The 17,175-nt window shown below is 56.5% G+C and overlaps 1 protein-coding gene across 1 annotated transcript; it reads left to right on the top strand.

Moving 5' to 3' along the window:
* Positions 1-6,295: 6,295 nt before the first annotated feature.
* Positions 6,296-15,132, top strand: EMILIN3 (elastin microfibril interfacer 3). Its single transcript, XM_051803012.1, has 4 exons — positions 6,296-6,492; positions 9,540-9,662; positions 12,380-12,627; positions 13,123-15,132. The coding sequence occupies exons 1-4, from the start codon at positions 6,296-6,298 to the stop codon at positions 15,015-15,017; spliced, it is 2,463 nt and encodes an 820-aa protein (XP_051658972.1). The 3' UTR covers positions 15,018-15,132.
* Positions 15,133-17,175: the final 2,043 nt, after the last annotated feature.

Genomic DNA, 17,175 nt, shown 5'->3' on the forward strand with positions numbered 1-17,175 from the left:
GAAAGTTCCACGTGACTCTTGCCCCTAAAGTGCAGAGCCCTGCAGCAGCCTCTGCACTGGGCCATCACCCCCTGGGCTCACCACAGGGAAACCTGTACCCACAGCTGCCTCTCATGTCCCTCCAGACCTGGAGTGTCCACCCCTTGCCTGCAGGAACCATGTACCCATGGTCACCCAGCCCTCCTGAGCATCCCAGCACTTCAACCCAGGAAAACTTCTTTGACAGGAGGGTTGAAGACAGGGCACAAAGAAAAGCTCAAAGGTTACAACTAGCTCACTTGTGCTGGGTGACTTCAAAAGAAAAAAAATCACCTAAGAAGTCTGTTTGTATTAATGCCCTTCAATATTCCCCATATTCCAAAGGAAAAGTATTTTCTTTCCACTCCTGTGGTGTTTTTCTTCCGCTGTGTGCAGCAGTGAGGTCACTGAGCAGAGGTTTTGTGGCTAAATCGCTGGGTTGCTGCCATACCCCTGTTCCCAGGAAAGGCAGAAGGTGACTCAGCTGGATATACAGCCAGGGAACGTGGATCTTCCTAATATCCAAAGACACAGCTCTGCAAAGGACCTGGCTGAGCCCTGGAGAAGTGGTCAAACATACCAGTTGTCTTGGGTTGGAAGGGACCAGTACCTTCCCTCACAGGACATGGCTTCAGCCCTGCCCCTGGCACAGCCTCAAGCCCTCACTTAGAAGGCATTTTCCTCTCCTACCGGCTTCCTTTGGCTTCAGGGATACCCTCACAGGTAAGTAGAAGCTGTTGAATTTTTTCCTTGCCACAGAGATCCCTCTGTTCCCTCCAGATCTCTCACACAGATCTGCTCTCTACCCACAGAGTAGTCTTTTCTCTCCCACCCCAACTACAGAATTCCCCCAAACACTACTTACTCCAACCTCTCTAGCCCCAGGCTCCTGCTCAGCTGAGCCATCTGATGGGAACCAGCTGAGGTCAGGGCTGCTCCTCCCTGGGGCTTACAGGGCCAGCCCACCTCCCCACATGTGCCCAGTGCCTCACCATCATTATGCTGGAGTTTACTGGGAGGGTGGCACCTCCTCCTTTCCTCAGTCTGCATCCTCTTCACCCGGACTTGTGCGCTGCTGAATCCAGCTGGGACTGCTCCTGCTCCATCTCCATGGCTGTTGCCTGTTAATGCTCTCATCCCAGGGGTCCTGGCATGGTTGGAAAAGGTTTTTTTAAGCACATCACCTCCTGCCTGCACCTTGCCCTTGCTAAATCTCCCCTGCCAGCCTCCCTGCACCCTTTCCTGGAGGAAAGACACTAATGGATATATAAATAAAGCAACCTGTGTATTCTTCCCCCCGCTCAGAGCTTGTATAACCTGTGGGTGACCCCTCCTAGTCGTCCCCAGACCGCAGCCCCAGTGTGTGCTGCCGCTGCCGCTCTGGCATTTTTATGAATGGCCGTGAGCCCAGGGCAGGGGTGGGAGCGTGGATTTGGAACAGCTCCATCCCTTCCACCGCACGCGCTAATCTTGACAAATGATCAGCGTGTGGCTCTCGGAGCCAGAGATAAGGCTGTCTGACCACTGCAAGGCACTGCACTTTCCCACGAAGAAAGGGACCCTGTTCTCAGCCCCCCCTGCAGCTCCCTCCTCAGCCTGGGCAGACCCAGCTGCCCCCCACCCCACAGCTCGGGGGGACACACACTGCAATCACAGCCCTTGGGAGCGGGCCAGGGACTGGCTCAGAACAAAACCTCAGCAACCTCCACACAAGGCAGATGTTGTGACCTTCCCTGGGTTTCTGATGGACCAGGGATGCCTCCTGCCTGCACACCTGCATCCCCATGGAGGCCAATGATCCACGCCCAGCAAGGAGCTGTGATGGGGTAGAAGCATTGGCTGGGAGCCAAAAAGAGCTTCCAGTTCTGCAGCCAAGCCATGACCATGGTGGACTTCCTTGAGCTCAGTTTTATCTGGGAATCGAAACACCTGGAGAGCTCCTGGCCCCACTGGGATCACTGCTGTCCTTGGACTGGTGTCCCCCCACACTGCTATGGCATTTGGGACACGCATCTTTCCTGCCAGTTTGGGCAAGGCAATGTCCCCGTTCCTCCCCGGGGCTGGGGAAGCAGCGTGGGATTGCTGTGGGATCTTCCCATGGATTCTGACATGGGAGAACAAGCCCTGGGTGGGTCCTGTTGGACATGCACCTGGGAAAGCTGGGCTTTCCAGAAGGCTCCCTCTCTCACACAGACACAGACACAGACACAGACCCGCTGCCAAGGGAAGAGGCCTCTGGGAGTGCCAGTTCAAGGAATGCCTTTGATCCAGTGGGAATCATTAGGGAGAAACTCTGGCTCTAAATTGAGCTGCTCTCTTGCCTTGCCACTTTGGGAAATGAATTTGTATTCGGAAAAACTCAGGCTGGGAGAGCTCTTGGGAAGTCATCCAATGCATTTCCCTACCCCAAATTGGTCCTGACAGGTTTTTTTTTTAATCTAACCTTTCCTTTAAAATCTCCAGATGGCTCAATACAGTCTCCTCCAGGGCTATATTCATTTTACTAGCAGATATTGTTTTATTATTAATATTCAACTTAAATTTCCCTTGCTGCAATCTGCTCCTACCCCATGCCAATAGAGAGGGGAAACTGCCCTCTTATTGCCCAGCATGGCAGGGGCCTTTCCCCAGGGATACCTGTTTAAAGCTTCGGATTAGGATGGACAAGGCTGGTCCTGGCCAAGACCAAGCTGAGTTGCAGAGTTCCTAGAGTGTCCTATCACTTTTGCTGTCCCTGTGCTGCCCGAGGGAGGGTTTGGTGGTACAGGAGTGTACACCCCCTGCACCCTGTGCAGGCACCAAACATCGTACCCAGGTGGGAAGGGGAGGTCAGAGGCTGCTGACCCATGAAGGGAGGCAATTATCCAGCTGATGAGGCCATGCAAGTGTTAATTAAAAAGCATGGGAAGCAGAACAGGTCACTGTTTGGTGTCATCCACTTGTGAAATTAGCCTTGTGGTGGCTCACCCAGCCCTCCCCGGGAGACAGAGCAGGGGAATAGCTGCTCACAGCGCCTCTGCTCTTGCTCTCATCTCCTCTGGCTGACCTCCTATTTCTGGGTACCTCCTGCATCCTGCACAACGTCTTCTGTTGGATCCTTAGTTTGGAAAAACTTACTGTTCATTCCTGAACTGGTCTGGAGCATAGCTGTGCAGGGGTGAGAGCTGTAACCAAAATAATCAGCTCCTGGCAGTCCAGGTGGAGAAAGAAGCTCCCTAGGCACATGCAGGGGGTGCTCACACAGGGGCACTGATGCACTGAGCCCTCCAGGCCAGGCACCCCTGTGAGCAGGGTCTCGGGTTTGCCCAGCGTCCAGATCTGATCATCAGCAGCAGCTCTGATCTGATCCCCCTCGCTCTCCAGCCAAGGCCAGAAGGGAAAACAGACCTTCCCTCTGGGAAACACCAAGGTTTGGTGCTTCCTGACCAGTGAGCAGGTCTGCAGAGCCTTTTGGCAGCAGGTCAGTGTGGCAAAGCCCTGCCATTCTGCTGGGGAGCTCAGTGCTCAGCATGTGCTTTGTAGCTCTGGGAGATGGGGCTTGGCATCTTCTCTGTCAACACAAGGATATGCCCATGTTGGACCTTTCCCTGCTAGGAAAGGTCTCCTGTTTCCTGTCCCCATGAACACCTCTCCAAAGCCAGGATGCTGTGCCAGGATCCTCACGGGCACCCTCCTGTGCCCAGCCAGGGCTCACACTGTGGTTGGGATGGGCAGCAGCACAGCTGAGCATCAAAGAGTCCAACCTGAGCTGCTCCCTGAGAAGTGCAACTTTACCAGTCCCACTTCCCTGCATCTCTGTGTCTCATGGTTGGATTAGCTCATGGCTAATAAGGCACATGAGAGTTTTTCCCGTGGTTTGGAGCACTCATAATGGTTCTCTCCTGAGTGGATCCTTTGATGTCTTATAAAAGAGTCGATGATGAATCCATTTCCTCAGTTGGGACCTAAGTTTGGCACTCTCTTGTCTACTCAGATGTCTTTTTTCATAAACAATTAGACAATAGAACAACAAAATGGGATTTAGTCTCTCTGAGGATCCTGCCTCGCTCTGAAATCTGGCAGAAAGTGATCTGGTGCTTCAAACATGGGGTTGGACAGCAGAGACAGACAGACAGACACACACACACCCCCAAGTGCAGCAGCTCCCACTGCCTTCCCTTTCACAGCCAGGCTAGTGAGAGTACCCTTAGCTCTGCCCTGTCCTGCCCGTCCAGCACAGCACAGGCCCAAAGACCAGGGCCAAGGGCTCTTTCTGAAACTGTGCAACACCAGATGTTTTTTTGCAGAGGCCTCAGACACACACGTGCAGCTTGCTGTTATTAGAACTGGCTCTCACTCCCTGCGCACAGGGGAAAAAAATTAAGGCTGTGCTCCGGGTTCATTCTCCACTTTGGCATCCAGTGCTAAACCAGGCAGGTTCGGTCAGCTTTTGTTTGTTTTTGGGGAGTTGCTTATGGACCGTCCCTCCTGCAGCATCCCAGTGGAGTGGAACAATTCAATGCACCAGCTGGATGAGAGTTGCTTCATGTGCTGCCAAATGTACCACGTACAAACCACCCCTCAGCACCTCTGAGGTGCAGCCTGACAGGCACACGGCGGCTCAGCAACACCCTGCAGCAGCTTGAACCAAGAGGATGCACTGCTTCATTGCTCAGGCTTCCTCTTGGTTTTCCACTTGGTCTGTCCAGCCTTCCTCCCCCAGCACGGCTCTCTGGTGGATTTTTCTTCTCCTGATAATATTTCTGTACTCACCTCAGACTGAGCCAAAGGCTCCTTTTAACTGAAAAAGGCCATTTGTCTCACTATCTTATCATCTCTGTCTCAGTGTCAGCCCAAGCCTTGATGCCTCCTTCCCCCAACAGCAGGTTTCATTCCTTCATTTCGGATTCCACCCAGCCACCCTTTCTCAGCCATTTCTTGTTTTCCTCCAAGAGTTTCAGAGAAGCATGGCACTGCTTGTTGTGATGCTTCCCTAGCTTGGGGCTGATCCCTGCCAGCCAGGACAAGAGTTCATCAAACCCCTGGTGAGGTCTTGGTGAGATGCCGAGGGTGTCCCTGGGACAGCGGGATGCTCAGCTCAGTCTCTGCCTATACGACAAAATCTCCTGCTCCCTGGCATGGCCTCAGCGCTGCAGGGCTTCAAGACAACCTCCACTGGGTAGCACTAGGGATGTTACCCCCTCCCAAAATGCCCAGTGCCCCAGGTGGGGCCCTTTTCCCCCTTGCCCAACAGCAAAGGCTCCCGTTGTGGTCAGCGGTGCAGAGCCCAGGGAATGCTGTCGTGGTGCTCAGCACCCTCTGTGGTAGGTCACCTGTGGGTGGGGGCATCGGGGGGTGGGTTAGCAGGGATGTCTGCAGTGCAGGAGGAGAAGGAGACACAAAACTGCCTCCCAGAGCTACATAGGAGGAAATGAGCTTGGCTGTGGGAGATCCAAGGATCTGTAAGGAAAGACAAGGGAATCCCCCTTCTCTCCTGCAACCTGGATCCAAAGCCAGAATCTACTGGGGAGGGCTCCAAAACAGCACCGCCTGCCTCTTCTCCCTCCTGCAGAACCGCGGTGCTGGGTTCGCTGTGTGATGCTGGATGCACCAGGCTGGTGCCACAAATAATTGACAACTGCCAGTCTCCAGCACCACAGATCGCCTCGACGGGCGGCGTTGAGGTCCCTCCATCCTTTCTCTCGCCCGCGCTCTGGGATGAAGCCGAACAGGGCTGCGGACTAGGGGAGGACCAGGATCCAGGGGGCTCCGGACCCCGCTGCACCTGCTACCCCGAGGGGACAAACGCCCGGTGCGCTTGGGGGGGTGGGCAGCGGGAGAAGGGGCGGGGAGGGGGCCGGGAGGGGATGCGAGCCCCTTCCAGCCCCCGCGGGGGTCGGCAGCGCTCCGCCCGCTCTGCTCCGGGGGCTGCAGCACCGCTGGTGGGGGCTGGACGGGGGGAAAGGGGGGTCGGGGGGCTTCGCTTTGTCTCCCCGCCCGCGGGGCCGGGGTCGGCGGCTGTGAGAGGGCGGGAGGAGGAGCGCGGACCGCCCCCACCGCCGCCGTACAAAAGGGGACGGGCGGGCGGCGGAGCGGCGTGTGCCGCCGGGCAGGGACAGGGACAGGGACAGGGACAGGGACAGGGACAGGGACAGGGACAGGGACAGGGACAGGTAGGGCGCAGCGAGAGGCCCTCCAGTCCCCTCCTCAGCGCCGTTCCGACGGGGATCGCGACCGTCCCGTCCCACCTCATCCCGTCCCGTCCCATCCCATCCCGCTCCGCCGCCGGGCCGGGACCATGCGGCGGGCGCGGGCGCTGCGCCGCCGCGGAGCGCTGCTCGCCTGCCTCTCCCTGGGGACGCTGCTGGCCCTCGCCGACGCCAAGGGCTCCTTCTACCCCCCCGCCGCCCCCCTGCCCTACGGCGGCAGGTACAGCCTCTACACGGCCGGCTCCAGCCCGCAGCTCGGCCCCGGCAAGCCCGTGGGCAAGCACAAGTAAGCGACTCCCTGCGCGACCCCCCAGCCGCGGTAGCGCAACCATCCGGCGGGCACCGGGAGCCGCCGGCCCGGGTCTCCCTCGGGCATCCCTTACCGGGCACAGACCGCGGCCACCGGGGACCGGCCACGCGTCTGGGCTCTGCGGGCACAGCATCCCCGGGGACGGGCTGCCGCGGGCACCCCATGGTGGGCACCCAACCCCCGGGTACCATCTCCCAGGGCTCGCCAGCGGGCAGCCCTGGCTGGGCGGGGGTCCCTGGGTACCAGCCGCGGGCATCCCTTGCCGCACACCATGTGCCGGGTGCTGAGCAGGGGCTGGCGGCAGGGCAGCGGTGTCCGTGTGCCTCGGTGCCCCCTCCGCCTAGAGGAGGGTCCGGGAGCTCTGTTTCCAAGAGGGAGCGGGCTGCGTGCGGTGGGGACGTGCATGCTGAGGTCCCGTGTGGGACGGGGCTGGGGGAGGTGGGGATGGGGATGTCCGTGTGCGGTTTTGGGGTAGGTGCATGTACCTGTTCTGCGTGACATGGGCGCGGGGGGGTGATGTGCGGGAGGGAAGGGTGGTAGTGCACAGAGAGACGTGTGAAAACACATGTTGGTTTGGAGGGAATTTGCCCATTTGCTTGTAAAACACATGCATACTAAAGTTTAAATATGTTTTCAAGAAACCTGGAAAGCTCAGGCAGTGAGGAATGTGGACTTTACACATACTATAGACTTTTTCCATTCAATTGCAGAAAAGCTGTTACATTGGGGGCGGGGAGGGGGTGTCTCTTCCCTCTCTGCTTGTTTGCTAAGAGTGGTTTCTGCCGGGCTCCTTTGAAAAGGGGAGGATGTGGTGTTAGGAACAAGCTGAAATGAATAAAGTAACACTCCAGACAAACAATACTGGCAGTGCCAGTGAGAGCTTTCAAAAACCCGTAACATTTTCCAGCTGCTCACTCTAAAAACATCAGGCTGGAGCTATAAAACTGCTTGCCACAGGTGTGTGAGAGGGGAACGGGGTTCTGAGAGGGAGAGTGAGCCAGAACCACACTAACCCAAGAAGTTGGAGGTGGGCACTCTTTATTAGTAGTGAGTGGTAGATCTGCCTGCTTTGGCTACGAGGTGACTTAGAGACAGCTGGCAGTGTGTTTGTAAGCAGGTCCTGGATTCATGGATAGACTGTGATCCTAAATTTCCACATGAACATGCACACATGATCTCCCTTCCCTCCAGCTAAGAGAAGTGGCTGGCCTTGGCTCTCCTGTGGCCCTGTGCGTGCATGAATGACTCACTTCTAGAGGAGTGGGGAGCAGCACAGGTCCCTGCTCACGCTCTGGCAGCCTCTCAGGTCCGGGCAGGCTGGGATAGCTGTGCTGGTGCTGCTCTTGGGGGAACAAGGGGGATGTGCTGGGCATGTGGGATCAGGGCATCCCTGCTGAGAGGGAGCAGAATCAGAGCCAGGGTGCTGGAGGGAGGATGAGCCTGCTCACACCTTGCTGCTTCACAGAGGGAGCTCCTGCTCCATGCAGGCTGTTGGAGATGGAGGAACCTGCTCAGGGGGCACTGGGACGCAGCTCCCCCTGTGTGAGCTGGGGTTCCTGTGACTCTGGGCTGCCTGGCCACAGGGTGGATGCAGTCTCAGTCCCCTGGCATCCCCATCACATGGCCTGTGGAGAGCAGCCTCGGGGCTGAGCACAGAAATGAGCTGCAGGGTCTCAGCCCAGCTCTCGTGGGCTTGTCATAATGATGGTCCAGATGATGTTGAGACCTCTGGCAGGTGGAGGTGAGGGAAGGGACTGGGACAATCAGGTTGGAGCACAAGGGTTTGGGGAGAAGGACTGTGGTGTCTCCAGTGTGAGGGAGTGCGTGTGCCCAAGTGTGTGTGTGCGTGCTCCCCACCCCCCTGTCACACTCAGGGGACAGAGCAGCAGGCCTCTGGCTCACCCTGAGTGGGGACAGATCAGTGAAGGAGGGACAAGCAGTGATGGCAAACAGGTGAAGACAAAGTACACCCCCTGCCCATCCATACCAAGCCCCCCAGCTCACACAGAGCCACGTCCTGCCGCCTCACTGAGCACCTCCTGCAGCTGCAGCTCACGCTGCCCCATCTGCTCCATCCCACTGACCCTGCCCCTCAGCCCTGCCCCACACTCAGTGCCCGTGCCCTCCTCTCCTCCCGCTCTGCCGTCTGCCACGTCCCCCTGTCCTTAATCCCTGCCTCACCCCACATCCCTGCTGTCTCTGTCCCCATGGACCAAGTCCATCTGCTCCTACCAGCAGCCCTGCCTTCAGCTGGAACAGCCTTGGCCTCCATCTGTCCCACCAGTTCTCCCACATCCTTCCCGTGCAGCCTTCCTCCCACCCAGCTTATCCTAAACTCATGGATTTACTGCTTGGCTCAGGAGAGATCCTATGCTGGAGCTGACTGGTACCTGTGGCACCCCACTGTGGGCACCACGGCAGGGGGGAGGAGTCTCTACTCCTTGTACCAACTGTTCTAGAGGTCTGAAGAGGTTTCCAGCCTGATCCATCACGGATCTGGTCCGTGTCCCTGCCTCCATGGTGGAGGGACCCATGATGCTGCAGCCCTGCAGTGGCCAGTCTGCATCTCCTCTCTGCTGACTGTAGCATCACACCTGCAACAGAACCCACTGCCTGCGGGTACTTTTGAGCTGCTTTTCAGTTGGTCCCTGCCCTGGCAGCACTCCAGGAGCTGCAGCAGGACAGACAACCCCTGCCAGGCACTGCTGGAGCTATTTCTGGGATGCTATTCCCATAACTGCTGCTGCTGGTGGGGTTCTGCTTGTCGTCCCAGGCTGTCTCACCACCCAGACCATCTATGCCCAGCTCTGGTGACACCACGAGCACTGATGACAGTGTGGCTGTGACAGCAACCATGCTCCTGCAGCGTGGTGGTGATGCCCCCCCCAAGCAGGGGGGTCCCTCCAGCTCCTGCCGCCTGAACCTCGCCAGCAGTGCCAGACCTGCCTGGGGACTGGGGGGGAGAGCTGGGGTGCCACTGTGCCGGGCAGGGGGTGACAGTGTCTCGCTGTGCTTCCCCCCAGGAGCTACTGTGCCTACGTGGTGCAGCGCAACGTGACGTGCACGCTGCAGGACGGGGCCGAGAGCTACGTCAAGGCCGAGTACCACAAGTGCAGCTGGGGACCCAAGTGCCCAGGGAAAGTGCTGTGAGTACGGGGGGCACTGGGCACAGCTCCCTTCCCCCCCACTGTCAGCTCCTGAGGCTCCTGTGCCACCTTTCTGACCATAAAACACCACTTTCCACAGGGTAGTGAAACGGGCTGAAAGGCTTTTCCTGGACAAGGCAGTCAATGGCAGAGCAGTGGTGCTGGGAGGAGGCAGGATAGGATCCATCCCTCCTTAGATGTGTCAGGGGAGGTTTAGGTCAGATATTAGGAAAAGGTTTTCATCTAGAGGGTGATTGGGCCCTGGAACAGGCTCCCCAGGGAAGTGGTCACAGCACCAAGCCTGCCAGAGTTCAAGAAGTGTTTGGACAATGCTCTCAGGCACGTGGTGTGATTTTTGGAGGTGTCCTGTGCAGGAGTTGAAACGATGATCCTTGTGGGTCCCTTCCAACTTAGGATATTCTATGATTCTACGATTCAGAAATAAATCAGGAATTCGTGGGAGGTGGGGAGGTGCCTGTGCACGTGTGCAGGGAAGCATTTTGTCACAGACCTGCAATTCGGCAGAGTGATGGCAGCTCACTGAGAACCTGAGTGAGAGGAGGAGGGAACAGAGCCCCTGGCTGGGGATGGCTCAGTGCTTCCTGCCCTAGGAAAATATTTGCAGAACTCTCTGCCACCTTGTCAGTGCTGGAGGGAAACACTCCACTGTGCAAATGCCAGAGCTGCTGCTGGAGCAGTGTGGACACCTGGGCTTTGTGCTTCGCCACCCTTGGCAGCCCTGGCTGGGGATGCTGCTCCGTGTGGAAATGCTGATCTCCTGCATCCTCCCCAGGCCCGAGGAGTGGAGCAGAGCTGAGCATGAAGGAAAACCGGGATGAGAGGGGCTTTTGTTGGAGCCTGGTACCCCTCCTGTGGCAGCCAGCTGGGACTCTCCATGTGCCAGTGGTGCCACAGGCTCTGCATGGAGCCTCTGCCAGCAGAGATGGGCAGTTGGACCCACTTGCTGACTTGTTCTTTCCATCACGACTTTCTGCACAGCCTCAGATGCTGCATCCATAGACCAGAGGGAAACATGGTTTTTCCACGTGCTGGGGCCATCAGCTAATGTTTGTGCAGCTGCAAATAGCACTTCCCCTTGCTGCTGCTTGGAACAGGGGGAGAAAGGTTTGGAGGGTTTGGAGCTCTCTGAGCTCCTCTGCAGAGTCTGGCATGACACAGAGAAGCTGCCCTGCCTTCTGGATGCCATCCTCCTCCTCGCTTCACCCCCTGACAGTGGCTGGGAGCAGCAGTCTCCTGGGGCACATCCAGGCAGGTTTCCACACACCACAAGACAAGGAAAGACTGTAGAAACTCAGCAGCAACTGTGAAAAGGAATACCAAGAAGAGGAGCTTGTTTTGAATCTGTCCCGTGCCTTTGGGAAATTCATGTTGAGAAATCTTGAAGTGAATCAAAGACCAGAGGATTTGGGTTTCCTTTATCCCCTGCCCTGCAGTTCGTATGGAGTTGGCTGTATTGCACTGGGAGTTGTGTGGAAGCAGCACTGCCAGAGGCTGCAGCCTGGGCCAGGACACTGAGGATTCAGGCAGGGCCATGGATGACAGGGAATCCACCCTGTGTGAGCAATGGATAGCTGTGAGTGGCTGCTGCAGCCCCTCTGTGCTGCTGCCTCCTCTGAGACCGTCTGCTGGATGTGCTGGAGAAGAACAAGGGCCTGATTGTGTGTGTTGTTGCAAAACAGCAAACTTCAGGGTTTTCAGGCCCTGGTTAAATTCAGATTGGAAATTTCGAAAAGGCAGGTTCGAAGAGGGGGTGAGAAATGTGCCATCTTCAGCCCTGTGTGGCTCAGCTCGGCTGGTGGGGAGACACAGGGGCTGGGGGGTCCTGTCCTATCCATGTCACCTCACAGCAAATTGCCATGGAGGAGCAGGGAGCAGCTGAGTCCTCCAGATGGGCTGATGGGACCCCATGCAGAGCAAGAGCAGAGAGGGAGGGTGTTGGTGTCCCACTGGGCAAGGAGGTGGGCTCGCACCTTCTGTGCTAGTTATGGGGGAATAGATGTTTTAGTGTCCAAATTGGTGATGGAGAAACTTCCCAGGGCATCCCAGCTGGGGCAGGAGGCAGTGTAAGGAGCCATCCCTCTGTGCACACCCCAGAGCATTGGCCTGGGGACCAGCACCAGGCCAGCCCAAGCCCCTTTAGGCTTCCCAGCAAATTGTTGTCCTCCACACATAGAGAAAACACCTTTCCAAAGGTATTTCAATGCTCACAGAGGCTTCAGGACACAATTACTAGGAAATTCTGCAGGTCAATTCAAAGTGCAAAACACTTCCACAAGCTGTCTGCTTCCCTCTTGGAAATGATCTGAGTTTGCAGGGGTTTTGAAATCACTTCCATCATTTCACCTTGTGGTCTCCTGGGCCAAAGGTTGCCAAACAGTATGGCATCAGTCAGAGTGGCCACCAGCTGGGCCAGGGACTGCAGCAATACACTTACAGCTGCTGTTCTTGACTAACACCAGGTGTCCCAGGTCAAAAACACTCCAGCAAAACCCCACTGTAGTGCTGCACTGAGCTGTGGTGCAGTAAGAGGAGGAGGTGGGCCATGGTCTGCAGATGCAGCACAAGGGTCTCAGCCAGGCTTTCCCCTGTGCACAGATCCCCCACACCCAACAGGACTCAGGACCCCGCTCTGCTTTCCTGCTCGATGTCGAGGTTGTTCTCTAAACTGTCCTCTCTCTCCCCCCTCTCCTGCAAAGGTACCGCACGTTCTTCAGACCCAGATACAAGATCGGATACAAGACAGTGACAGAGCTGTCCTGGAGGTGCTGCCCAGGCTTCATGGGAGAAGGGTGCCACGACAGCCCCACCGACCAGCCTGGCCTGCTGCCCCAGCACCCCAGCCCGAAAATGCCTCCTGGGCAAAATATGTTTCCAATGCCCAGACTTCCACCCTATCCAAAAAGCCACCCTGACCTGTTTCCAGGACCAAAGAAGAATCAGTATGGTGAGATCTCACTCCTGCCTCACATCTATAGGCCACCACACCACCAGCACACACTCAACTGTCCTGGGTCTTTCTGTTCCAGCACAGGGCATGAATTTGGCAAAAAATCAGTGAGTGATGTGCTTTCTGATCAGAGATCTGAGATTTGATTCCTTTGAGGACCACTTGCTTTTTTAATCTTGTCTCCTTCAAAACGTGCAGCTGCAAAATTGCCTTTCCTCATTGCTTTAGAGCATTTTTCTATTAATTTTGGGGTTGATAGAGGGTGTCTCAAGACAAAGCTCCCCTGGGCTATTCTCATCACCTGCTGTTTAACTTGAGAGCAGAGGGCTGGATCCCAAGAGGAAAGAGAGTTTCCTGATCAGCTTAAGGAGACATGGCGAGGGTGGGTGGGCTGAGATTTTGCTGAAATGGCAATAAGAGGAAGATAGCCAAGGAGGGGAGTTAAAGGAGCACTGGTCCTGACTGTGCCCTCTCTGTTTCTTTCCCCTGCAGGCAGGAAGCTGCCGGGCCTCTTTGGGGACCGCCTGGATCGGCTGGAGGAGGAGGTGAGGCGCCTCTCCCAGTCCTACGACAGCCTGCACACCATGGTGAGCGGGCTGGGGGACCGCCTGCGCCTGGCCATCCAGGAGGACACCACCAAGATGATCGGCTCCCTGATGAACAGCCCGGGCACGCCTGACTCCACAGTCGGCTTCGGCATCATTCCCGACGGGCTGGTGGACGTGGCGGACAAAGCCGACATCGCCACGTACCCTCCCGTGGGGGAGATCCTGACCAAAGTGACCGAGGTGAGCGACGTGCTGAAAACCAAGGCAGATCTGCTGCACGAGGTCCGGGGCATGGTCCTGGACCACGACGGGCACATCAAGCACCTGCTGGAGGCTGCCCGGCCCTCGCCCCTCACCTCCATCGACCTGCTGGAGGAGTACGTGGACACGAGGCTGAGCACGCTGCGCGGGGAGCTGCTCGACGGCTTCGAGAAGAAGCTGGGGAAGATCCAGACCACGTGCGACTTCCGGATCCAAGAGGTGCGGCAGCAGTGCGAGGAGGAGAAAGCTGCCAACCTGCGGCTGCAGCAGACGCTGGATGGGAAGGAGCTGGAGATCAAGAAAGAGATCTCCCAGCTGGAGACCCAGATCCAAGGGCTGACCGTGGTGGAAAGCTGCTGCAGCAACCTGGACTACCTCACTGATCGCATGAACATCCTTGAGAAAGGCCTTCACAGCATCTCCGAGTCCCAGAAGAACTTGCACTCACGGCTGGATGGAGAAATCTCCACTGTCACCCTAGGGAACCTCTTTGAAGGGCGCTTTGAGGACCTGGAAGCCAGGCTCAATGCTACAGAGAGGGAAACGGGGAGCTGCTGCTCTGGGATAGAGGACAGCATGAGAGGCACAGTGGTGGCAGAGGTGGATGGCATGAGGACTGCCTTTGAGGACAAAATGCAGACCCTGGAGGACAGGTTCATGACCATCGTGGGGGAGCTGAACAATGTCAGTTCTCCCATGGGAATGGACGGAGCAGTGGTGCCTGTGCTGGAGGGCGAGCTCGCCAGCATGAGGAAACGGACAGACGAGACACTGGAGGTGCTCCAGAATCGCCTTGTCACGCTGGAGAGCACTTGTTCCCTGGGCTGCACCTCTGCCTCCAAAGATGTGGAGACCTTCCGGACGGAGATCGAAGACTGCCAGAGCAAGAACCAGGACCTGCTCCTGCGGATGGACAGCAACTACGACCTCCTGCGCAAGCTGAACGCCACCATCCTGGAGATCCAGCGGCGAATCGAGGAGGAAGCGTCGGGGGCTTTGCAAGGGGAGATCACCTTGCTAAAGATCAACCTGAACACTGTGAGCAAGTCTCTGACCGGGCTCAAGGACTCTGTCTCCCAGTACTCAGATACTGTGACACATGTCAACTCCTCGCTGGACGAGCACGAGCGGAAGATCGAGGATGAGGTGCACTCCATCCAGGAGAAAGTCAACGACCAGGGCTCCCAGCTCTTCTTCAGCAACCGCCGTGTCCTGAACCTCAAGGGAGACCTGGAGCGACTCAAAGCCAGGATTGTCAGTGACCTGAGCTCCTGCAAGAACGTGGCCCACGACCTGCAGCAGGAGATCTCTCACTTCGACGAGCGGGTGGCCCGGGTGGAGAGAGCCTGTGGCAGGCTGGGTGTCCTCACAGGGAGCCTGGACGACATCAGGAGGGAACTGGAGAAACACACGGGCAGTCTGTGGGACTACATGGACCACATGAATGGGACACTGGCTGCCCACTCTCAGGAAATAACAGGACTGAAGGACAACCTGCTGGACTGCCAAGCCAAGGTCTCCGAGCTGGCAGAACAGGTCGGGCACTTGGAAGAGAAGGTGGAGGGGAGGCAGCATTAGCCACACTGCCATGTGTGTCTTCCTTCCCCCCCCCCATGAAGGACAGGATTAACTTATATCACACAGACTCGCTCCAATGTGACAACAGTTCGTGGGATAATTTTTTAAATGAAAAGCTGCTACTTTTTCTTTTTTTTTTCCCCTTCATCTCGTTGGCCCCACTTTTCCATAACTCTGCTGTGCCAGTACTCCCCTCCTGCTCGGCAGCTGTCCTGACCCTGGTGCAGCAGTGTCACTGCCTCCTGGCTGGGGGTGTTGCTTTGGCTCCTGGGCTGATGACCCCAGAAGGACAATTCAGGAGGAAGCTGGAGGCGGGAACATTGATTTTTAATTTTATTTTTTGTGGATTTATAATTTCTGGAAGAATACAACCCTGTAGTTATCAGTTGAGGAAGAGTTTCTCTGACCTAAAGACCACCTGCATCTCAATCCAGGGACTGAGCAAAGCCAGGGCTCCTTACAGGGAACAAAACTCACCACAGGAATTGCAAATTTCAAAGAACACACGTATTCACACGTCCCCTCGGGGAACTGGCTTCCCCTCTCCGAGACAGCAGCTCTCCTTGTGTATGGTAAATCCATTTATACTGCTCCCTCCTCCATGCAGATGCACATGCCTTGTGGAGCAGATGAGGGTATGCATTAGGAAAACACACATATGCATATATATACATATGGTATGTGTGTGTATATTTTTGAAGAATCCACTGTCATGGTGCTCATCTGATTGCAGAGTTTCCCCCTGCTGCCCCATGTCCCTTGCCATATTCCAAAGAGCCACACCGAGCAGCTAAAACCTGCAGCAGCAGTATTTGGGGAGAGCCCCACAGTCCCCAGAGCTGCTGTGCTTTGCAATCCCACTTTGCTGGGCTCTCTGGTTACACCTGGGACTGACTTAATGGGTTATGGAAAACGCGTCTTCCCCAAGGAGACGTGTCCGTAGGTCTCTGCAGAGACCAGTCCTGCCCTCCAGCTCTGGTTCTCTCCTGTTTTACTACTTAAACTGTGAACGTGGTTTCCCTCATCTTGTCCAGGGGCAGGAGAATTCCAGCTGCTCCAGGGTGTGAGTGCAGCAGTGTGGGAACAGGAGCCTCCCCCTCACATTCCTCTAGCCCACTAGCCCTGGGACCTGCACCTGTGAGAAGACCTCTGGAGACCTCTCCTCAGCTCAGCCTGGGAATCAAAATCCCAAGTGACTTACCCAGCTTGACTCTGGTTTCCCACAAGCAGGCAGGCTGGAAAAGGTTGTCCATGTTCCTGAGCAGCCCCAGCCTTGCCTTATGGACCTGTTGCACACAGAACCTGCTTCTCCCCGGGAGCCCCCCACGGGCACCCTCCACTAACCAGCAACAGGGTCTTCATGACTAGGATGAGGAGGAAATTAAAGAGCCTCCATCCAAGCAGGTCTGGCACTTTATAGCAGAGGAACATATTTTTCTATCAGCTCAGCGTTTCAGCTCATGGACTCTTCCAGACCATCCAGCCTTCAGCTCCCACCCAGTGGGAGCCTTCAGCTCCCACCCAGCCCATCACCCTCACCAGACTGCCCCTGTTCTTTTCCACCAAAATTCCCTCCCTGATCCTCCCTGACCAGCACAAAGCAGCAGCAGCTCCCAGTAGAGATGCATCAGGGCACCTTTTCTCCTCCAGAAAAACTGTGTGAGCTCCCTGAAGCATCATTCCAGGCTGGGGAGGACCACAGGGATCCCTGAGTCCAGTTGGCCACATCGTGTTCCCCTGATGCAGTAATAAGCTTGTTCCCCTGCCAGAGGAGCATGGACCATCAGCTGTGGAGAGGGGACCTGGCCCCCCACCACTCACCCAGTCCCACCAGGTGCTCGCAGCACCAGAATCCACTCTTCCTGCTCTGGGCTTTGCTCAGTTGGAGCTATGCTGCAGCTGCTGAGACACTTCTATGGCTGAAGAACAACCCCCGGCTGCTGATCGGCATCCTGCAAAACCTGCTCTTACACAACAAAACCTATGTTTTTCCTCAGCCCAAAGAAGGAGTCTTAAGTCAATCCTCAGTACTCAGGGGAGCCCTCACCCCACACAAGCATCCTGCCAGAGCTCCCTTCCCATACCCTCACACCAGGGAAAAAAAGGGCTGCAGCAACCAAAGAGAAAAAAAGCCAAGGGCCAGGCTCCCCCTTCCCCA

This window comes from Manacus candei, unplaced genomic scaffold (genome assembly GCF_025592945.1).
Source record: "Manacus candei isolate 608988 ecotype Guabito, Panama unplaced genomic scaffold, ASM2559294v1 h1tg000057l, whole genome shotgun sequence".
Lineage (NCBI taxonomy): Eukaryota > Metazoa > Chordata > Aves > Passeriformes > Pipridae > Manacus > Manacus candei.